Source organism: Xenia sp. Carnegie-2017, unplaced genomic scaffold (genome assembly GCF_021976095.1).
Source record: "Xenia sp. Carnegie-2017 unplaced genomic scaffold, XeniaSp_v1 HiC_scaffold_20, whole genome shotgun sequence".
Classification (NCBI taxonomy): Eukaryota; Metazoa; Cnidaria; class Anthozoa; order Malacalcyonacea; family Xeniidae; genus Xenia; species Xenia sp. Carnegie-2017.
Genome location: NW_025813483.1, coordinates 13,244,686 through 13,269,170, shown reverse-complemented (window position 1 = coordinate 13,269,170; position 24,485 = coordinate 13,244,686). Strand labels below are relative to the sequence as shown.

Here is a 24,485-nt window from a genome sequence, read left to right as displayed (position 1 = left end):
TCACTAAGATTCCTGGCGTGAGAGAATGCAGATCGGTTGTACAATGTCTACTGCCCAAGATCATAGAATTACAATTTTGTTTCGATTATTTTGCGATGTTTTAACCATGTAAAAAGTCACTTATATTCAACGAAAAAGGTAAATTTGGGAAATACTTTATGATGTCAGTAAAAAACACAATAGCTTTTGTGATGATGCGCTCGATTTTATGTTTGTGCTTTGATATATAGTTTATGTGTTTACATCCTTTTGTTTGATAGAAAAGTATAGTTGCTATATCATTATTCACAAGATGACTAGGTTATATTTCAGTTTCCAGTTTGTAAGCGACAAGCCATATTGGTAAAGACATATGACGAAATAAAAAAGCGCTACATCGCTCTATCACACGTGCACACTTACGTGCTGCAAAAGACAACCGTTTTTACAACATTTCAAAGCATTTTACATGCGGAAGGAGGCGTATTGATAACTATAAAAGCTTTAGCTTGAAAGAATTACACGAAGGAACGAAAGCAATTATATATACATTCTGCTGTACAAGATAATTGGCCATATAATTTTCATTTGTACGTGTAGTGAAGATTTACAAAAAAGTAAGTGAAATATTTTCTTAATTGTATTCGGTAATGTAAAGCACAACACAGTTTATTCTTAAGCTATGATAACATTTTATTCCATTCTATTTCTCATTTAGTATTCTGTATTTTATGTTATTCATATATTTTGTATACGATCTGGCCGTACAATACTCGTATCTATACTACCTAAAGACTGCCAAACTAAACTATTTTTAACATAATTGGTATATTTTTAGAGGAAATTTTGTGTGAATCGTTGAGAACACGCAATCATTACTGGATTGTCCTTTAAATGCAAGTTAAGGCCAGTAGCCCTCTTTATATAGCTTAAACTTTTCACTTTTTCGCTTTGTATCTTCCAACGTATCCATTTTGTAGCCATAATATGTCAAGAATTCAATACTATATGCCTTGCAAATAATAACATGATAGCCAAGCTGCTTTATAGTTGGGCAGTAACAGATGACCAAAGTAAACCGACTGTTTTTCTCCGTGCGTTCTATACTTTTTTAACTTAACTGCCTTATAAATGTTTTCGTCGCAACAAAGTTGTTATCGTAAAAACTTTCTGAAAATTATTTTTCTCCTGTACCAAAGTCTGTCCTAATACGCTAATCTTATCAAATAAAATAACTCTTGGGTTATATACATTGTTTTCATCATAAGACTTCATTACAGAAAGGGAATTGCTCTGCCCCCAGTTGTTGAAAAGTTGACTTACACAATGTGAAAAATTCATGAACTTTGTTCGAACCAAATATGAAGCAAAACAAAATATCAATAAACATTTAAACAAAAATCTCTTGTACTCAGTGCTCCAAGTTCAATATTGCTGAATTGTAAAATTGCGCTGGCGTCTTTAAGTGGCCAGGAAAAGTTTAACAAAAGGACACTGTCTTGCAATATGTAAAATGATTTCATCTATGTGATTAGAGAAGTCGACTGTTTGAACCAGTTTGAAGCTTGAATCCACAACCAAAACAAACATGGTTATTTTTTGCATGTTCGTCATTGTCGCTATTTTTGGGCTTGAATTTGTCTGAATCTTTTCTGTCTTTGTGAATGTTAATTCGTGCTTACTGAGTGACATTATATTAATTGAGTATAAAACCAAGCAGGTCGAGATAAGGGAGAAGTGCTTGTCTTGAAATACAATATGCAATTTTGGCCGTTCTTACATCGCACATTTCTTTGAAATTTTTTTACCTTTCTAATTCATTTAAGTGCGCATGGTATCCTGGGTCCTGGGTGCGAGTTTAACTAGTTGAGATTATCAAGCCATCAAAAGCGTCCTAAAAGTTCTCGATTATTTCTCTCGTGATTGCAGCCACTGACAGTGGAGAACAAAATACCTTGACTACGGGCAATGGTAAAAATTAATTTTTTTTCATTGGCATAATTAAAGCAAAGTACGCACGGGTTGGCTATTCTACTACAATGAAAGAAATAACCTTTACTGACGTCACACTATATTTTTCCTGACGCTTTCTCAAGCAATTTTTACTACGCTCCACTCGATCACTCTAGATATTTCCATCTCGAGGCTTCAGATTGTCATATGTTTCATTTTAACCATCTTCTGCACCATTTTGTTTAACTAAGTGTTTTATCAGGCTGTTGGAGACTTTCAGTTCTAGTCATCTGTTTTACGTTATTTTTTGAAGAGCAAATAAAGCTTTGTCTTATTGTATTAGTTTTATTCTCTGCTTTATTGCCTGCTGATCAACTTTTTGGTACTCCTTTCTCGAATATGCTAAGACTGTCTCGATTCGTAGATACATCCGTTGTCAACAACAATTACCAACTCTGCATGCGTGAAGTCCGTGAGAAAATCGATGGGTATTTATGGCAACGAGTGTACGTCAAATACAAAACGCAATCCTAATACAACTCGGTGTTTTCATGTAGCTGGTTTCAGATGAATTGCAGGAAATGACGCATTGATATTACATGGCTTGTCGTTTTGACGGTTTTTAAGTGACACTTACAAAACATCTCAACAATTAAACGGAAAATATTGCATCCATCGAAAATCAGTGGGATGAAAATTAGGGAGCAGGATTTACGTGAGAGTTATTTTAACCATCATGCATTTCGACTAGTGATTTACTTTAAAATTTCTATTTGGGAATAATCATTTACAATTACACCACAAGAAAAGTACAACAAAAATTTCCTATGTGCAATTTGTTGTCTGGTTTCAATCACACAAATTAAACCTCAATCCTTTCTATAACTTAGAAATAAATTGCTAACGCCCGGTAATTGACCTCACTTTCAGTGCAATGTTGTACTTCTTTACTTATACATTCCTTTGTTGTGCACTGGTTAAACTTTACCTACTGATTGTATTTACACGAATTTAAGCTTCTTTAACAAGCTCTAGCAATACGTAACAAGCCATGTAGTTTGGATAATTATTCTGTTTGCATTTATCAAATGGTTTGATATATTGGTCATGGAACGTGTTGAAATCTTTTGCTCATATTTTTTAATATCTGTATCTCCTTTGGTTTTCTGTCAATATTTCCATGTTAATTTATTGTAATTTTATGATGAGGTTTTTCCATCCCATGAGAATAATCTTATAGCAACAAGAGTTTCGTTTCCTTTGCCGTGGAGATTCAGTTGTTTTCCTTAGACACTTTATAGCCAATCAAACGTCTCCCATTCCTCTTCGTGCTTTGACTTTTTCACGATGAAGAGACGATATTTCATGATACTCCCCATTCCCTGATTGAACACGACAACACGTCCTACTGAAATCCGTACACAAGTTTGCCTGTTTGTTTGTCTATCTCGCCGCGCTTAGTCGAGTGCCATTGTTTTGCTCTTATTCATAATGTCTGTGAGCAGATAGTGGCGTTTTATAAACATGCTTATCTATGAGCGTCACCTTCCTGTCGACTCTTATCGGATTTCTCAGCAGGATCGGTAAGAAAGCAGATGTTCTCATAGAGGCTTGTGATCCTGTACACCCGCCTATTGTTACAAACGATGTGAAATTAAGTGAATTGTAAATTTCTCAGCACAATATGAATTGTGGTAGGTTCTTATAATACGACCAAACTCCAATCTATTTGTTTTCTCTCTTCGTTAGCTGAAAAGTTCAAGAGCAAAATGATCTGGTGGTGTGTGGTTCTTACCTCCGTGCTTTGCTCTGGTAAGTTGGTAAACATTACATTTATTAATCTAATCAAAGTGCTCATATTATCCACTTTACTTTAGTATTAAATATATACTTATAATTCGAATTTAGAACGCTATAATTGCCTGCGTCTTATGCATTCGCAGTTTCATGTGCTTGGCATTCCATAAGAATAATTAGCGATTGTTTGGGAATTATCAGCAAAGTATGTGTTTATTTTACTATGCATCTGCCAGCGTACAAGATATACCCACCTGTTATGGTTGGCGGCTGACAGCAAATTTTACAACTAGATTTTAACAGTAAGCAATGGGATGGTGTGGCGAGACGTTTTAGAAATTAGTGTTTGCTAATGAGATATACTAGAGGAAACCTTACAGCTCTGAAAGAGACATGACATTTTTTAACAGTAGCGGATCAAGGGTAAATCGGAATACATTACAATAGGTAAATTTCAAATTCGAAATACATTATAAACAAGGCTATTGGTAATAATATGGCTCTAAATTATTCTTTTGAATACTATATCCAGCAGCATTGTTATTATAGTATTTTGAATTTAAAAGGATTGTTATACAACAATTCTCCTTTGTCCTTAATGAGCAAAATACATCAATCTTGCCCTGCCTATTTTGCGTTCGATTATTTGTGCAGATGCACTAATATAGAAATATTGCATTAATACCCTCCACCAGACGACCAACAATCATTTGACGTAAACGAAGTACAAAATCACTACCTTTCGCAATGGTAATTTTTTTTGAAGATTTTGAATTATTGATGTTAACTCGTACAATCCCAGTTGACTCTCATCGCTCATGATTCAAAAGATCTAATTTAGCTATGCTTCAATATTACAATTTTCCCTTGAAATGCAAAGCTAAACGTGCACATAGGTGTGCCGGCCATATTTTCTAAACTCAATGGTAGCTTACATATAGACACTTACAGTACCAAACAAAAATAAGATTGCATTGACATTAATCGTGCAATGTACACACATATGTACACAGGATCTTCCTGTATGTTGATCGTCGAACAGCGTGAATCAAAGCAGCCACAAAGAATATTTTTGTAACTATGTTTGTACCATTCATAAGCTTTTCCTTAGTGATATATTGAGTGCTCTTATGCTAGCCATGGTCCATGACAAAATATCCATGGATTTATTTACGTTTCAGACGTCTAACGAAAAAAGAGAATGAGTTTAGTTACCTTATTATCATTTGATTCTAATGCATTTGACAAATGAAAAGTTTGACTTTTGAAAGTGCGGCCTAAGCGGCAGCAATTTTTTACCGTAGAAGAGCATTTTGTAGCCTCATGTAAATCTATTTTAAGTAAAGACTTCTTCGCATAATTGCCATACACTTTTTTATATAGGTGTAACATTAAGTCTTCCTCTTGCAATAACACTAGATGGTTGTATGAGCATGACATTCTTTTACTTGTGTCTGAACTCTAAAGTATGACAAAAATTAATACAACAATAACAAAGACGCCAGAATATAGGTTTGAAAAACAGCACAAGACACGAAATTAACGAAACAATTTATCATTTTTATGATGAGTTTGGTTGGCTCTAGTTCCCCCGCATCTCATTAGGCTTTGTTTGTGGGAAAGAAGAGCAATGTCAACCAAAGACTTATCCTCTTACTTTATTTCATCTTTCATTCTACTTTTCGAAGTACTTTATTGATTACAGATTTTTACTCGATCTCGTGTTTAAAAAATAATGGGATAATGCACAATTGGTAAACTTATATTTGTTTAAATTAGTTGCCCTCCTGTGGTATAACTGTTCATCAAATGACTGCATTGTGCTTGACAACCTGAACGTAGGCCATAAAATAGCAGGCGACCGCTCGCACGCTCATATCAATGCCATTTCAATCAACATTTAAATTGGTCAAATGAACACCACCAAGGTAGAACCACCATATTTTATTAATCATGAGCGTTTCATCTGTCGCTTTGCTATCAGAAAGTGTTTAAATCGTTCGATAAGTCTGACCTTTTGACCCTCTCGAATTTTTGTTCAGAACGAGAAATTTAGCAACCGAAGCAGATTTCTTGGTTTGAAATAATCCCTTAATAAACCCTCAAACTCTTTCGTTACGACGTGTTTACTCAACACAGATGATCTCCATACTTCGTATGTCAAAGTAGATCTAGTATTTAGTATAAAATAGAGATCTAGACGCTGATATCCAACTGCTACGTTTTGTTTATAATTGCTTGTTTTCTAAATAACAAATTATTTTCTCATTATCTTCTTGACTGAATGAGAATGGTAAACTAAAAAATATTTATACTTAATCTCCTTATACTTATGTCATAGCGAGAATGGTGCTTGGTGCATAAGAAATCAATGTACTTGATCTCTTTATACTTATACCATAGTGAGGAAGGTATAAAAGAAATCTATACACTTGATCTCTTTATATTCATTTCATGGCGAGGATGGTTCATAAGAAATCTATACACGTTGATCTCCTTACACTTATGTCATAGGGAGGATGGTACATGAGAAATCAATGCACTTAATCTTTAAATACTATCTCATAATATGTTAGATGAGAGTGATATAAATTAGAAACCTCGTACTTGATATTTATGTTACACATAGTGACACATAAATGCCTGTGATGCTGATATACCGTTATTTACAATAAATTTGCGTGATACGTTTGTCATGTGAACTAAGCTTGTTCATCATTTCAATCTGCAGGTGTCCTATCAAGAAATAATTCCAGTCATAACTCACACAGAGCTCGGCAATTGAAGGTTAGTTTCCCAGACAGGGGTCATGCTCATGTTGTTAGCGTTCTCTAACAGACTTATGATATAATTACACCGCAGAATGCGCCAACCGTGAGAAAATAGCACGATTGAAAATGAAACATTCCGTGGCAGTTGATTGCGTTTTAAAATGCAATGAACGAATACAATCACAAACGCATTAACAACCTCTTTGCCGCCTTTGTGTTCTCTGCTTCATAAATTAGATTTCTTTCAGACCATTTAAACTCTTTCTTATCTATCGATAGACACTTCAACTATATATTAGCGGTGAACCACGTTATGAAATTGCTTTCATGTTGCATAATTGAAAGTGTCAAAACTAGTCGAGTCTCGGCAGGATGCATGAAAAATTTCTTTATGTTCTTTTCTAAAAGTGTATCTGAATATCGTTGACTCTGTAATCCAATATCGCTTTGGAATTTCAAATTCGTCTATATTTAGACAATAGAAGATGGCTTGACTGTCTTAGGCAGCAATCTATAATGGACATTTTTACGAATGTAAAAGAACACGAATGATCAAAGAACAATCAATTTTAGCCACAACTGATTAAACAATATTTAAAAAATGCGCTCGCTAATTTTTTTCATCCCTAAAATAAACACTGCAATCAACAGGAAATTGTGTTCGATTATATTGGTTTTGCATGTTCGAATGATATTAGATTTATGTAAAAGAGAAGTATGTCGACAGGTTTTTAGTTACATTTTTTGCTTAATCACATGGATAAACATTCAAGCACGTTGTCAGTCTTCTTGTTGGCAACTTGTTCCCGCTTAAGTTTAATGAAAATGCGTTTAACACGTGTCTTGTACTAAAATAAATTGATTTTTTTTATTCACGTCCTCATTATTGATGTTTCCCTCCATTTATTTGGATTCGCATACTGATCACTGCTTTTCTCTTTGTTAACACGCACGTGCGCAAAAAAAACCCCGCGAAATAGCGCTTGCTTTTCTCAGCAAGTTGTCTTCGAGAAATGGACCAAATAATTTACGTTAAACCAGAAGGCAAAATTAAATTATTCTCTGAGTTTTTAGTTGCATCTTATATAAAGTGTTACATTTTTAGAATCTAAATTTCAGCACCTTTGCTAGTATGTAAAACTGATTGAATGGAATAATCTATGCAGATGACGCATATAGTTGAATATACTGAAGTCTGTCCGCTTTTTACATTTTAATAAAGATGATTACTTTGGGAAGTAAATACCACGACTGCAAACCTTTCTTTGTAGAAACCACTAGTAGCTGACCATTAATTCACCAGAAATATACTGCAGACTACCAACCCCTCCCCCCACCCCCCACTGGATTATTCAATAAACATAAGCCAAATAGTTGATCTTGTTGGTGTACAGCTAAGCTATTCGCAAGGACGAAGCAACGATGACTGCTTTCTTAGGTACATGAATTGCTTAAAGCACCACGTCAATGTATTTGCTGAGCACTTTACTAAGTACGCAAACGTTTCAACAAATAAGAATGGAGGATGTGTGTTTCCAAAATATAAAACAAAGTTTATGGTACTACTTCTTTTTCAGCCAACAATTTCAAATAATAAAGGAAAAGAACATCAAGCTTTGAATCAAAAGCAAGAGACAAGCTTTGAATCCGATTGCTTTTATAACTCGAATCTTGAGTTTACAAGATGATGTTTTTCGGAGTTTTACTTCTCTACCATAAATCACCTTGAAGTTCAAAATTTCATTGTTTCAAGAGTATATATTATTGATCGCTGATTTGACATGCATGAAGTAAACAAGCTTTATATCATATTCCATAATGGTCCGATTAATAAACCTCATTTATCCTTCTAAAATCTGCCTTATATACTTCCAGCAAGCTTGCTGTTTTCAGTGTTTTGTGTTTGTTTTTTCCATTCGTTGATAGCGTTTGGGCAGGCGTTGAGAAATTTGTTTCGTGCCACCAAGTACCTAAGTGCACGACAAGCCTCTTTCAAATGTCCATCGAAAATTACGTAACACCTTGTTTTTACATTGATTTGAGGTAGTTGCTTCCCCAAAAACCCCTGTTACGCGACCATAACGAGTATGGTTTTAAGTGAAGTAAATCATTCACAAGTTGAGGATTTTTTCGTTCAATTAGGTCTCTTAAAATAAATACATTTCGCTTTACATAAAAGAGCACACCTTTACAAAGATGGGTAAACAAATCCAAATATAATCTTAGGGTGAAATTATAAGTTGCAAGAAACCCCTTTAATACTTTATGCGCTTCCTACCCGGGCTTCTCAAGGCTTCGTACTCAATTTTTGATTCCCAAGAAAGCAGAATTGGTTTAGCATTTCTGTTTAAGATAAAGATCGTTTGTTACAAAAAATGACTTCTTCCTCATTGCAGAAGCTGAAAAATTGTAAATGAAATCGTGTGCCTTTTTAATGTTATGTTAACTCCTTTCTTTCATGTACGACAGCTGCAAGTGATTGATCATCAATCGATATAATTCATATGCAAAAACCTGTGCTTTTTTCGCTCTGACTGTTATGACTTATGAATAAGATATTTAGTAGTGTCTCTTAAGCAATTAAATGCTTTCGTCAAATAATTTGTATAACGTGGCTGAAGACAATTTTTGCGCCAATCTTTGCACAGCCCTGGGTAACTTCTTCCACCTTCATTTTATCATCATCCGACGTAAATTTCCATTCAAAATCTTTTTGTATTTCTGCTCAATTGCGTAAAATCAATTATTTTATGATATTGTTTAAATCAACACCTGTATACTTTTGCCGACAAGGTGTTTACAAAAATTAAAGACGTTATTTGAAGGTTTTAATAGATCTTTGCAGCGCATTCGAACCCTATCGTTCACAAACTGAAAAATATGCTGAAAAATTTTTATTTTTGCCAGCAAATACTGTGTTCCACTTCAATTGTTGTGCAAACAAAACATTTAGTTGGTTCTTACCCATATTGATGTATCGTTTGTTTGATTTTCCTTTGAGTGTACTTTCACCGACCATCAATTTTTAATGCTCCGCTTAATTTGTGAAATGAGAAGAGAGAGAATTAGTTCTATCATCCTTAACCTTAATATTATAAGAAGCGAAGAGTCTCTCTAATATATTGTATCATGTTCAAAAGTCCTTATTTGTTTTTCTTTTGCGTTTTGAGATTTTTTGGTACTTGCCGCTAATGAAAAATTTACTTAGCTACATGATTTTTCCTAAAGTCTTTACATCAAAAACTTTGCGTAAGAAGAAAGCAACCATTGCAACAATGACGTTTTTCAATGACGTTTTCGGCAGTGAAACCGTGACTAACATAAGTAAGACATGTTTTTTTTAAATAATGATAAATTTACTAATGAAAAATTTATTTAATTACATGATTTTTCCTAAAGTCTTTACATCAAAAACTTTGCGTAAGAAGAAAGCAACCATTGCAACAATGACGTTGTTCAATGACGTTTTCGGCAGTGAAACCGTGACTAACATAAGTAAGACATGTGTTTTTTTTAAATAATGATATGTTCATCAGAGTTCATTCATCAAGCTCTTGTGTGTGTCGTGCTCCATTGCATCGAGCCTGGCGCGCAAATGAAGCCTCGACACACGTGCTCTTTCAGGAAAACAATGGACCAAATCCCACCACAAACAAACTGCCGTACATTTGCACGAGAACTTTTACAACCAGAAATTCTCCTGCAAATCACGCAAGCTCTTATTTCCATGTGTGAAAAACGACTCTCTCGCTTGTCATTTCTCATTTTCCATTTCGAAACATTCATCATTCGTCAACTTGCGGTAACCATGGTAATAATACAGGGCTTACAATTGCTTCAAAATATTATTTATTATTAGTATTTTGACATTTTACTTATGTTTTATCTCGTGATGCCAACGAAGGATTTATTAAAGCTAGGGAAAACGTATTTCCATTATTCTATACAGTCTTTTAAGCGGTTCATCTTGACCTTAGTACAAGCGTGTTATTCCATTTGGGGGTAGTTTTTAATTTCTTACGTCACGAGCTTTCATTACGCATGCATTGTACGCCTGCTCACATAGCAAAAAGTTTAATTGAGATTTTATGCTTATTGGCTTACGGTAGCAAAACTGAAAAGGAGCGACTTGTGTTGGCGATCTATAACTGACCGCTTTCATGTTTTTTAAACTTGCTGTTGTTAGATTAAAGACCATCTTATAACTTTGTTATGATGCTCTCCATCGCTGGTCTTGTTATGTGTTATATTTTCATTATAGTATCCGAACAGGTTGGTCTGTGTATGCAAGTATCCTAGATCTCTTCCGTTCTGATGTAGGCTACTACACATACTGACCTGACGCCAGATATCGCGCGCAAACCTTCTTCGACATTGACATAATATTTTCCTTTCTGCGTCTACAGGGCATCTCAGGATTTGGCCAATTTCAAGTTCGTTTAGTTGGAGTACAAAATATCGAAGGAGTAAAATATGACGGTTCATGTTGCGATGGCTCTCGTTCCATTGTTCACGGTTCATCGAGATGTCCACCAGAGAATTGTGATACTTTCTTTCGTATATGCCTCCAACATTATCAAGAGACGGCGGAGGAAAATGGCGCTTGCACTTTGGGTAACGCAACTACACCTGTAATAGGAAAGAACAGTTTCGACATTCCAGATTCTGCGACTAGACCAAACTCGAGTTTTCAAAATCCTATTTCGATGCATTTCAAATTTTTGTGGATGGTAAGTTTTGTCAGCTTATTAAATAGCAATTACTCTCATGTCTTGCTTTAAGCAGAGCAATAAAATGCATTGTGAATCCTTTTGTCAAGTGAAATTGAGCGTATTGTCTGTTTGACGAACACTTTTTGACAAATTTACCTAAACCCTGCGGGCCGATCCACAGTGACGCCGGCTGGCATCCCTGTCTACTCCGATCGTTTATTATATCACACAAGATTGTGCCATCAAGTAACACCTCTACTGAATGTAACTTTTTACAATGGTTCTGTTTTACTTTACTTAAAGTAGCTCTTTCCGTTAGAGTGACTAATTTTTCACTGCAAAACTACTGAGTTGCGTTCTGAAGCTTTCGCACGAACTGAAATTAGATGTGGCGGTTTCTGTGGCTCTATAATACTTGAACTTCCCATTAGAAATCATACCTCAAACATTTAATGCAACAGGCGATTAATGTGCCTTTAATCTACATGAACAATTTGGCTCGCTCATTTAAACTCCAACACCTTTCGGTATTAGTGAGAGAGAAGAAAACATGGAAATTATACAAAGATGTGCAGCTGTTACTGTTCATAAGTTGTGGCAGCCATTTGTAAGAAAACCACTCGAAATATATCTCTCTCGTGAGAGGAATTACGGAGATTGGATTAACGATTGCCTATAGGCCATTCGTGGCATTGCAACTGCTAACTGTTGTTTACGAGCTTATGTTTAAACAGAATTACCAACACGTGTTTTGAACAACGATCTATTTTAATTGCATATGATAATTATGTTCTTTTTCAACAATGGAGGTCGATATATAGGCATGCTGCTCCATTGAACATACGCGTAATATAAAAGAGGCACATGGCTTGTTAAAATATAGCACACGCCATTCAGACCTGTTATCGATGCAGCGGCTGCCAAAATCACTTGTAACTCATGACACAGTGATAAAAGAAATTGAAAATTTAATCAAACCAAACAAGAATCCGTCAACAGGCATCCTTATGGCGAAATGTTTGTTTACGTTTTCGTTTCGGCTCAACAACTTTCCATTCAGCATTTCGACGATTACATTGCCTTCACTGCTATATATGCATGCAACTGTTTCAATAAGGCATGCTGTATTGCTGCTAAAACAGGTTAAATATTTTACGCAAAATTGAGTGGTCCATAAACAAGGCATTATTGAGGTAGAAATTGCGATAACCTGCCGTGCACAAGATTTCGTTTTAAGCATTACAACGTTTATCGGGAAATTGCTTTTAATTCGTCAATGCAATATCGAGCGAAAAACCTCGTGTTGAGATTTATATAGCCATCAAAACATGTGACAGTGTTCAAACATGAAAAATACACATGTTTAAAAATAAAGAATCTTTATTTGATATGCTTTTATAAACTATTGAGGCAAACACATACTTATCTCAATGGGCATTAAAGAAAAAGGCGTGTGTTAGAATTTTTGCAAAGCCTTTATGGAACGCGCAAAGGGGATGCGTGGCTATGCACAAGTAGACAACTAATTTAACGCTTTCACTTAAAGTCTGCAAATGTTGAATTAGTTTCTCCGTTCTTGTTAACTATTCTTCCAACTATGAACGCACGGTTAAAAAAATGCAGTAATGCACTTTTAAACAAAAACAAACTTTAGCTTCCTTATCTATTTTATCGTTTTAAAGTACAGGTAGGATTGGTTAAGACTACCGAAAACGGCTCATCAGATCATGAAGGAAAACCCACAGCGTTTTTTTAATGATATGGCAATAGATGCCAATATTTCCCACGATTCTCTTGCCAAATTGTCGGGTTCAACAGGTTTGCTTGACTGCGATAAAACTGTCAAGTGTCCCTAATAACATCACAATTTATCTTTCTATACACAGCCATAGAGGTCAGTGTTTGTCGCAAGCTTTAAATTCGCCGGATAGCATGCGTTTTCTCATGTATATATATATATAAAGAGATTTCGACGTATAACATGATACAAGATTGCATTCTTTGTAAATTGCTTCGTGTTAAAAAGTAATTGTCAATGCCTCGAAGCTGTCATGTTTAAATTTGGGCCCCTAAACAATTATTTGTATTTTGTGTGTAGGCCTTGTCCCTCATTTTCTTCACGAGTAATCTTTGAGAAAGTTTAAACACATCAATCTTCATCCGTAAGATTAAGTTGTTTTTTCATTCTAACAATAGATCTCCTCTTTCTTCATATATAGCTATATATAAGGATGATGATAATGTGATCTGCGTTAATGCCTTCGACTCTTTTTTTTCACTTGTGAAACAAACTGAAAGATTTCAAAGACATTTTAATATAATGCAAATTTTAACAATTTCAGTCTTGAAATCAAGTTAACTGCAAAGGTGCATGCGCTCGTGTCATCCGATATTAACAATTTCCTTTGTAGACGTTGACTAATTTTTTTAAACTGTATTAGTTGAGCCGGAATGGAATAGTTTTTAGATGCGATTACAACATTAAATATTTTATGCAACGACTGATTCACAAATGATTGCGGATGTATGATTTTGGGATATCTTTGAGCATCGATGTTGATGGCTTATCTCGAACTTATTTTTCTTCTCATTTTTCATCGTATAACCATCAATTTGTCAAAGAATTTAGGCACTCTTTATGGTCAGGCATTGGCAGGTTAATCTCAAGTCGAATTTATCATTTTCTTTTAATCCTTTTAAGGAAATTTCAACTAAAATAACTGCTTTTTATTATCTTCTGCATATTCACTGCTGACAATTGGCGCTCTCAGTGTTTGTAGTTTACCTTGTAAAATATTTTCTGATGACATGTACGTGATGTAATTTGTTTTCATTTTTGTTTTGTTTTACAGCGCTTTTATTTTGTATGTGTTGATTCAGTGCATGAGGTCTGATAAGTGCAAAAGATGTGTGAAACGTCAAGCAATCCATCTCTCTCCATCTGCGATGGACAACATTTATTTCTGTATTATAAGATTTAACCAAAGCTACTTTTGAAATTACTTTTTTTTTAGTTTGTTGTTTACATCCTTTTTTGTAGATACGGTTTAATCTTATTGTGGAAGTCTTGGATCAAGACATCGAGTCTGGCATAGGTACGTCTAGACAATGCTCATACTGTATGAAAAATGAGAAAACTGGCGATTCATGTTGCTTCTACTTTTTATCCATGAGTGTACACGAGTTGTTTTTTTCATTTTCCGTCACTGCGTACAGCATATGGAATCTCGGGCTATCTTTAATTCTTCGGTTTTCAACCGCAAATTTTTGAAAAAATCTATATACCTCCAACGAATTATTTAAATTTCATGTTACGATAATATCAGACATCCTAGAGTTTTCACGTTCAATTATTCATTAACCGGCTCGATTCCTATCTTTAGACGAATTAATCAGCATGTTATCCCACCCTACATATCGCAATTTGTATGGAAATCATTGAAAGCACCTTTCTTTGCAGAAATGACATTGTCGTCCAATCCCTGCTCTATTTTTTTACGACTTCATTTTGCTGAGAGAGTTAAACCAATCATAAAAAATTATGTTTGCAAATGCTTCAATCTCATCGGTGATATGTATGTGAACAGATAAAGAATATTTTATTTTTACAGTTTCTGTAAGGTCTAAAAATCCGCCTCCATTAGTAAATATTTATTTAAAACTTGTTTCGACGAAACAGGTACCGATTAAATATTGATGAATAACATAGCAACAAGGAAAAACAGTTAAGAAGTTCATGGAAGATGCCTCATGCTATCGAAGAATCGAGAAAAACGTGTTGAATGAAAAACAAATGAGCCGATGTGTAAAAATATCTTACCATGCCGCTTTTATCCATCAACAACTTTTTTCAAACAGTCAAAGCTCATTTCCTTCATAATTAAATTTTCATTATTGTTTTCAGCTCAAAATATAACATTACAATTGTTGCTCATTTATAAAACCATTTCAGTAAATGAACAATTGGTCCATTGCATCATTCGTATGGTACATTTATGGTTACGCTTTTCTATGCTTGATACAGTGTAGCATGAATTCTTTTTATTCAATACATTCTCTATGGTTGAGAACAGTGTAATATACATTTCTTTATGGTTTATTGCAGTATAACATACACTTCTCCATGGCTGATTACAGTAAAACATACATTTCTCTGTGTTTGATAACAATATAACATATACACTTCTCTATGGTTGATTACAGTATAACATACGCTTCTCTATGGTTGATAACAATATAACATATACACTTCACTATGGATGATTACAGTATAACATACGCTTCTCTATGGTTGATAACAATATAACATACACTTCTCTATAGTTGATTACAGAACGTGAAACATACACTTCACATTTCTGACGTTACTTCATGTTTTAATAGAGCGCCATGAACTTATCGAGCGTGATGTCATACAGCGGCAGTTGATGCCAAACGTAAAATGGGTAAAAGAACGTCACAATGGTCAGAGAGCGACGATTAAATATGAATACCGGGTAATATGTGACAGCGGTTATTATGGAGCGAACTGTAAGACCTATTGTCAACCAAGAAACGACGAGTTTGGTCACTATTCGTGTGATGATAGCGGATCGCAAATTTGTCTACCGGGATGGACAGGCAAACCAAAATGTATTAAAGGTTTGTGTGAAGTCAAAAAATTTTCTCCTATATTAGATTAGTCCTCACGAGCAGTTGTATAAGATGAGAAATGGCAGTAGGTATGCCAGCTGACTGTGCGTGTGAAAAATCAAATAATGCAAATAACATGACGCACATATTTATAGTCCCTCCCCCCGTCCCAAGTATCGAGAGTCTGTTGCTCCTACATGTTACATGTTCAATATAACTTAATATCCATTCACAAACGGGGACAGTTAACACTTCCCGAATTTATCTACCGTTATCAAACTAAACATGACTTTATCTGCCTCTATTTAAAGACTGAGCCTCGAGGATATGCTTGGCACACTTCATGTTTATATTTACATGCAACTTTAATGTTGGAATTTTAGTCAATATTCATTAATTAAATATATTTAATTCGCATCTTGTTATCAGATTCCATTCCTTACATGTGAAAGCTGCCATTTTCATGGTTTTCTAAAGTAATGACCAACCAAGATGCAAAACTATGAACCCGAGACCCAAACTTTAAAGCTTTCTTTTTGTGTTCGTTGTTGCACACTTGGAAAACTTCTAATTGTTGTAGTGCATGAGAAAAAGTGTTTGGAAATCGATGATTGTCATTATGATATTTTACGTTTTATCTTCAGCTATATGTAAGAAGGGCTGTGATGAACAACATGGATCGTGTTTGTCACCTGGTGAATGTCGTTGTGCAAATGGATGGAAAGGCGAGTTGTGTGATCAGTGTAAACCGCATTCAAAGTGTGTTCATGGTTCGTGCTCAAAACCCTGGGAATGTGAATGTCACTCCTCATGGGCAGGAAAGTATTGTGACAAAGGTAATCATTGAATATGGAATTGGTCGATTGTAATCTTGAAGATCAATGCAAAAATTTTATCCTTGCCCATAGGTATTGGTTGCTTAAGTGTGAGTTAAGGCTTCGTGTATTACCAAAGTTTTAACATAAGAGCCAGGGGAGGCTCTCTGATATATATAATCTCTATCAAGCTTGACATAAACTTTTAACAAAGGAGCTAAGTGTTTCGAATCACAACCCCTTCTCTCCAATACACCCGTACTTTAAAACTTATTGTTTTTGCAATGTGATTTGGAAAACTAGTAACTTTGGAAATATTCTGAGTTAAAAAGTTTTTAAATGTTAAAGTGTTTTAATGATTTCTCGCAGACAATACACTGTCAATATTCACATTGCAGCCATGCGTATTTACCGCATATAAACGAGATCTTACTGAATTTTTAATGTTTTATCTCAATTGTAGCTTTAAACATGTGTTCCCGATCATCGTGGTGTCAAAATCAGGGAACATGCATCAATTCGGGACCTGGCGAATATATATGCTTTTGTCCTCCGGGCTTTACTGGAAAGAATTGTGAACAAGGTTTGTGCATAAAGCTTATTTTTGCATTCTCCATTCCTGTCAGTTGTAAAACATAAAGTAGCGTATAGCTATCCCCTTAAGTCCTGCTCAGAATACATGACGATGTTTTGAAGTTCTATTGAAAGACTAAAATTTGCGGCTAATGTTTTCGCACTGAGTACAAGACAAAAAAATGTATAGCATGACTGAACAAACGGGTTTGCTGTTTTTGTATGGCTGTTCGACTGTTTCTCACGTTCTATACCGAGCACTCGCCGTTTTTATACCGAGTACTCACCGATTTACACATGTTTCAAGCATATTATAACATACAATAAACTTTATTAGTAACAATATATTGGATAGCAGTATGGGTAAATGTTAAAAACTGTGTTATTTCTTTTCAGACATCGACGAATGCTTGTCTTCTCCTTGTCAAAATAATGGAACCTGTTCAAATTTAAAAAATAACTATACGTGCAATTGCATTCTTGGTTGGGAGGGAAGAAATTGTCAACTGAGTAAGTACAAAAATGTAAAAATAGTCTAGCTAGCTTCCTAGGGGAGCACCACCTCATAACGAAACAAAAATTTTATGAAAACATTGAGAAGCGATGATGTTCATTGAGGTGGGTTATGAAGTTTCCATTCTGTTTTCAGACGTTAATGATTGCCTAAACAACCGCTGTAAGAATGGCGACTGCAGGGACAAGGAAAATGATTACGAATGTGATTGTTCACCTGGCTGGGAAGGAAAATATTGTGAAAAAAGTACGACAAAGTTCTTGTGCCGACATTCTATAAAGATATATGTTGATGGATTTTAGAAATGTCCAAATCGTCCTCTCCCCTAAAATAAAATGCTATTTTCTAGACATTGATGACTGCGCTTCTAATCCTTGTGTCAATGCATTGAAATGTAATGACTTACAAGAAGATTTCAGTTGTGTTTGTAAATCAGGATGGAAAGGGAAAACTTGTAATGAGAGTAAGTGGTGTATACTAAAAACTTTACCGTAAATTTATAAATATGCTTGAATTACCAATGCTGCTTTAAGATCGAATTCATGGATACTTGGATCCACATAGAGGCATACCATTTATATTCCATTTGTACCTTTTTCTATTAAAAAGCCTCTAAAGTTCTTCGCTGAAGAGAACTTTTAAAATATAAGTTGACCTATTACACAGTCTGCATGTACCTATCTTATTTTATTCTTATGATATTGAGATTTTTATAATATCTTACAGGTGATGTACACTGTTTTCTCAAAAGCCTCTTTAGTGAAAATGTACTGAATTTAAATAGAAATGTTTTTGTTTAATAAATACTATAGCAATATGCAATCGACACAAGGAAGGGGTAATGAATTTCCAAACAGAATAATTTCCCAGTTCTTTTTAGCTCAAAATCAGAAGACTTTCATTTTTTAAGTTTTGCAGTATAACTTACGTCATCGAGTTTCATGTTTATCTAGATATAAATGACTGTCTTGGTTGGTGTCGACACAACAGTCGTTGTAAAGATTTGGTGGACGATTACGAATGCAAATGTCCGCCAGGATATACAGGTAAAAATTGTGAAGTGGACATTGACGACTGCTCAAGCTCGCCTTGCATGAACGGTACATGTGTTGATGGTGTTGATGAATACTCTTGCGTGTGTACAACCGGTTTTGAAGGTCCCAGATGCGCTAACGAGACCAACGAATGTGCTTCAAACCCTTGTGTTTACGGCTCGTGTTCGGATAAATTGAACGACTATACTTGTGAATGTAATTCAACTTACTATGGTACAAACTGTAGCAAAGAAATAGGATCATTGCGAGATAAATGTTACTTGGAAAATAGATGTAAACATGGATCTTCGTGTATAACGGAGGGAAACGGTACCAAATGCATTTGTCTTCCTGGATACACAGGAGCTCATTGTGAAGTTGATATTGATGATTGCATGAGTAGTCCTTGTGACAATTCTGGAACTTGCATGGATCGTGTTAATGGCTACGTGTGCATCTGCCCCATTGGTTTTGCGGGCGAAAATTGTGAAATAGACGTCAATGAATGCGATCCAAATCCCTGTCATCCTCTTGCAACATGCGAAGATCTTCCAGGAACATATAAATGTAATTGTTCAATTGGTTTTACTGGTGTGAACTGTAATTATAAAATTGATTACTGTGGTAAAGGCAGTCCGTGTAAAAACGGAGGTAGATGTGTTGATGGTCCGAGCAACTACACTTGCGTGTGCAGGTAAGCTATTGGAAAATCTTTCTTGTTTTGTCTTTTGAAATATGAACTTAATCTATATTGATATGAATTGTTGATTTGAGTTAAGGCCTCATTTGGTGTTCAGTTCTTAGGTTTTAGACATTTGACAGTTCAATCTAATTCAAATATTCCTATAGTGGAAAACATTACCATATTGTTAGACTTACCTTCGTTTGAATGAAAATATAATGAGATGGTCAGTATTTATCTGTACAGTGTAATTAGCTCATACCCAATATAGCAATACTATATCTTTATCGATCATTGACCATTATAGTCAAAAGTTCACTGGACCTCGTTGTGAAACCGCTGTTGACATATGCGACGGCAATCACTGTAAAAACCAAGGAATATGCGTTGAACTTTCCACTGGCTACAGTTGCAATTGTGCAGAAGGGTTCACGGGCTCAAACTGTGAATTTAGAACTGACCCTTGTGTGTCCAGGCCTTGTCTGCATGGTGGCTCCTGCATTCTTACAGACAGCTCATTTCTATGCAATTGCACAACCAGCTATACTGGCGAGCATTGCGAACAAAAGATCGACCATTGTACGAAGACAATCTGCCAGAACGGTGGAACATGTATTAATGGTAAGGTTGCTTTGCCTTTCACTATTTTCATTGGGCGAAAACTTGTAGATCACTTGGAATCTCTGAATTGATATTCATAGAGTATACATACCATTTTGTGTTGTGACTTTTATGATTGTCTTGCCAAAAATCACAATTATTGCCGTTGTATTTATGAATATCAAAATTTTGCACTCTTTCAGTTAAATACCTCACTGTAGTGTTAAATCTATGTCAGAATATAATTTTTGTGTTGACAAAAGCGCGACAAAGCGAAAGTCACTTGCTCGCCTTTAAGGTAAAACATTTAAAGTTCAATTTTATCTATTTTAGTCAATTCTACTGCAATGTGCGTGTGTACTCCTGGTTACAAGGGGGAATACTGTCAGATTGAAGTCGTCAGATGTCAATCAAACTCATGTCCACGAAATACAGCTTGTAAAGTTCTCGGTGATTCGATAAAGTGTCATCCAAAAGGTATGTGAAAGGGGCGCATTTAGTTTGGAATATCAAGAAAGGCATAAACTAGGGATTAGTTTCATGAATGATGAATTATACGCGGTAGAGGATGGAAAGCAGTTTTGTGAAAGTAATGAGTACTTCAATAGATAAATACAATTAATTTGGATTGAGAAATGAATTTGGTGAAAAAAAAGTTATTTGCGTATGAAACGTGAGGAACGTTTGAAGTTTCTAATCTTGTATGATAATAAATAAGAATAAAATAAGTCCAAAGAGTTTGGAGAATAAAATATGAGATATAATTTGATAATTCACACCTGTGGTTTTAACCCTACTTCACCTCTCCCTGGCAGTTACAACTCACATTGGCATTGTCAAATTTAATATGACATTCTTGTGTCTACTACCAAGAGAGTGCAGCAAATGTTTGGAGGTTCATGTCATTGTCGCAGCATTAAGATTGTTTCATTATCTTTAGCCATCCTGCCTTGTGACAACGTCATTGTTGTAGCTTTAAGATTATTTCATTATCTTTAGCGATCCTGCCTTGTGACAACGTCATTGTTGTAGCTTTAAGATTGCTTCATTATCTTTAGCGATCCTGCCTTGTGACAACGTCATTGTTGTAGCATTAAGATTGTTTCATTATCTTTAGCGATCCTGCCTTGTGACAACGTCATTGTTGTAGCATTAAGATTGTTTCATTATCTTTAGCGATCCTGCCTTGTGACAACGTCATTGTTGTAGCATTAAGATTGTTTCATTATCTTTAGCGATCCTGCCTTGTGACAACGTCATTGTTGTAGCATTAAGATTGTTTCATTATCTTTAGCGATCCTGCCTTGTGACAACGTCATTGTCGCCGCATTAAGATTGTTTCATTATCTTTAGCGATCCTGCCTTGTGACAACGTCATTGTTGTAGCATTAAGATTGTTTCATTATCTTTAGCGATCCTGCCTTGTGACAACGTCATTGTTGTAGCATTAAGATTGTTTCATTATCTTTAGCGATCCTGCCTTGTGACAACGTCATTGTCGCCGCATTAAGATTGTTTCATTATCTTTAGCGATCCTGCCTTGTGACAACGTCATTGTCGCCGCATTAAGATTGTTTCATTATCTTTAGCGATCCTGCCTTGTGACAACAATCCTTGTGCAAACGGTGCAACATGCCAAAATGTTGCTTCATATTTTACTTGCTCGTGTCCACCTAACAAGCGAGGAGAGCTCTGTGATCAAGGTAACTACGTAATTACTTGTGCATACACGATTACGAGTAGGAACCACGTCAATTTTGGGAAGGAATTTTATTGTAACGTCAGAAACTCATGAGGGTCACTAATTTAAATAAGAAGTTTTGTGCAAAACTCGTTGTCTCCAATACAAAGTCTTGAAAAGAAATGGATGTTGATATTATTTTCTTTGCGCGTAAAACTAACGTTTATTCTTGAAGTGTACGGGGAAGTGTGTTTAAACGTAGACTTTCTTGAGATACCTTTTATGTGAGGGTTAAAACACTGTAGAAAGAAATGAAATATGTAATAAGTGAAATAACTAGAATTTATCGTCGCTATTGTCTGATTGAGCCAATCAGAAAACCCTTTGGTATTTGCTACTTTACAGTTAATCACTAGTTATTTACAGCATTTTCTCTTTGGTTTTTAGAAATTAAACTTTGTGAAAAGACGATTTGTCACAACGGTGGAACTTGTCACGATGTACCTGGATCGTTCAAATGTGAATGTGCAGTCGGCTTTACTGGTGCTAATTGTAGTGTTGACATTGACGATTGTGCATCTTCTCCTTGTGTTGGAGGAGGCCGCTGTACAGACGGAATTAATTCGTTTAATTGTACCTGCCCCGAAAAACGATATGGTCATTTGTGCCAATGTATGTGACGTTTTATTTCACGAGTTCCAAAAGAGTTTATTTGTGTGTATGTCATTTCCAGTGTCAGAATGCTCACTATATACTTTTGCGTAGTTAATATGATTTAAACTTTTGTCATGGTGAATACTTTATGTTATATCATATGTATTTAGTAATATAACATGGCAAAAGATGATCTAATGTAGATCGTTTTTTCTGGATATTTCGTAGATTTTTTAATCTTTCTTAATAAACGTTTATATGATACAGTTGTCCAGGAAAATTTCCCATGCAATGGATAAAGTTGTGGTAACAAAATATTTCTCCTTTTACAGATAGAACACCGGACAACTGCTTGAGACTTTTTAACTACCATGAACATTCCAGTACTTGGCTCGAGGATTGCAACAAGTGCACCTGTAATGATGGTACCGTCAATTGTACCCGGGTTGTTTGTCCGCCAACGAACTGCATCTCACAGGGCTGTGGCGAGCCTGATTACGATTGCGTAAAACAAAACGAGAGCTGTCTACGCGAACCTTGCTCACCGTTTGGGGAATGTAGAAAAGAAGGAAAAGTACTGCATAGAAAACTCGAATGTCTTCCTGTAAGCGATGATTGTAGCAAAGTACATCTGGTATTTTTGAGGGACAAATTGCCAAGTGTGAGTTGAAGCAAAATATTACGATTTATTTCAGAGGTCGCATCATATATTTCAAAAATTGTGCTGAAAGCTACACAAACCTTGTTGAATACATTGGCGAAAAGCTCTCGCCATTAATTCATTAAAATAAGGATGAAGCGATGATTTCAAAGTCAGTATCTACCTGTATGATGAGGCTTTATAATTGGTTTGATGATCAATGTATCATCATACAGGCTTTATGATTGGCTTGATGATCAGTAAAGTACAATACGCTGTAGAAATGATAACTCTTACGAGAGAATATTGCTATTTGTGCAATTTCTTTGATTTACCCAATTCATATTAGTTACGTGGTTAATTGATTTTTGACACTAACGTTCATCATAATTTTACCAATACTCTTCTTCTGTCGTATAGGGAACTCTCCTACCAAATTTTTGTCGCTATCTCAGCTCTCTGGATCTTTTCCATCGTTACGCTAAAGATAAATACATCCAGGTCACGTGTGATGTCTCACCTTCAAATGACGCTGCCAAAAGCATGGCTATGAAGGATGCTAAAGTTACAGTTGTTGTTGTAAGTATAATTTGAATTTACACTTGTAATTGTAATGATGGTCGATTATAAAATAAACACAATAAATGCGTGCGCTGATTGGTCTAGAGCTGTGCTTGCATTAGCCAGTGCAAAACACATCTAAGCTCAACCAATCAAATCAATCATAACAATCAATCAGTCAAAGAGAATTACAAATCGATCATGAATACATTTTAAAGGTAGAATTAAGACGTTTGCTTTAAATTTGTCTGTTTCGCATTATTCTTATTTTATAAAAGAAATAAAAGGTGTTTTTCGTGTTTGCACTGGCTTATGCAAACCGCGGAGACGTTTGTGAGAACTCTCGAGCAGGTGCAACCATCGACCTTCGGTCTCGGGCTTGCACTGATCAGCTCTCGAGTTCTCCCAAAGGTCTCCTCGGTTTGCATAAGCCTGTGCAAACACAGTAAACATTTTTTATTTCTTAATTGATGCAAAAGTAAATACGTGATTGCTGATCAAATTTTGTCTTATTACATCATAACTGTATAGTTTCTTCGCTTGCAAACAATTTCGTATTATAATTAGGCGAGTGACGAAGGGACTGGAAATGCAGTAAAGGCAGCCACAGATTTGGCAAAGTTTGTAAAGCTGCAATCTGAATCACCGGCCATGGATGAATTAAACAAAACAATTGTCAAAATCATGTTTGCCATAACTAAAGTAACAATTGAACGTCCAGTTGTGTACGTTACCCGCAAAGGTCAGTAGAGTTGAAGTCTTGAGATATCTAACGAATGTTAGATCCATTGTTTGTACTTATCTACCAATGATAGTTAGTGCCTGTTTCAACCAATGAAAGTGATTGCCTGTTTTAGCCAATAAAAGTGATTGCCTGTTTCAACCGA

The 24,485-nt window shown here is 35.4% G+C and overlaps 1 protein-coding gene and 1 long non-coding RNA gene across 6 annotated transcripts in view; one reads left to right on the top strand and one right to left on the bottom strand.

Moving 5' to 3' along the window:
• The first annotated feature begins 5 nt into the window (after positions 1-5).
• The window catches only part of LOC124440935 (protein jagged-1-like), a 25,966-nt gene continuing 1,486 nt past the window's right edge, over positions 6-24,485 (top strand). The window contains exons 1-20 of one of the 5 annotated variants that reach the window (XM_046991360.1): positions 6-138; positions 313-596; positions 3,682-3,744; positions 6,461-6,516; positions 10,907-11,230; positions 14,253-14,307; positions 15,596-15,853; positions 16,489-16,680; positions 17,123-17,242; positions 17,629-17,742; positions 17,882-17,992; positions 18,096-18,209; positions 18,700-19,474; positions 19,770-20,083; positions 20,396-20,539; positions 21,652-21,765; positions 22,191-22,415; positions 22,730-23,058; positions 23,458-23,616; positions 24,166-24,340. In XM_046991360.1, coding sequence (XP_046847316.1) covers positions 3,702-3,744; positions 6,461-6,516; positions 10,907-11,230; positions 14,253-14,307; positions 15,596-15,853; positions 16,489-16,680; positions 17,123-17,242; positions 17,629-17,742; positions 17,882-17,992; positions 18,096-18,209; positions 18,700-19,474; positions 19,770-20,083; positions 20,396-20,539; positions 21,652-21,765; positions 22,191-22,415; positions 22,730-23,058; positions 23,458-23,616; positions 24,166-24,340 — 3,622 coding nt within the window. In that variant the 5' untranslated portion in view covers positions 6-138; positions 313-596; positions 3,682-3,701. Of the gene's footprint in view, positions 139-312; positions 597-1,790; positions 1,951-3,164; positions 3,516-3,681; positions 3,745-6,460; positions 6,517-10,552; positions 10,773-10,906; positions 11,231-14,252; positions 14,308-15,595; positions 15,854-16,488; positions 16,681-17,122; positions 17,243-17,628; positions 17,743-17,881; positions 17,993-18,095; positions 18,210-18,699; positions 19,475-19,769; positions 20,084-20,395; positions 20,540-21,651; positions 21,766-22,190; positions 22,416-22,729; positions 23,059-23,457; positions 23,617-24,165; positions 24,341-24,485 lie in introns of those variants that run through there. The other 4 variants (XM_046991361.1, XM_046991359.1, XM_046991363.1 and 1 more) reach the window with 4 other exon arrangements.
• LOC124440937 overlaps positions 23,017-24,485 on the bottom strand; it is a 17,572-nt gene continuing 16,103 nt past the window's right edge. The window contains exon 3 of the long non-coding RNA XR_006946820.1: positions 23,017-23,028. This is a non-coding gene — a long non-coding RNA (uncharacterized LOC124440937). The remainder of the gene's footprint in view (positions 23,029-24,485) is intronic.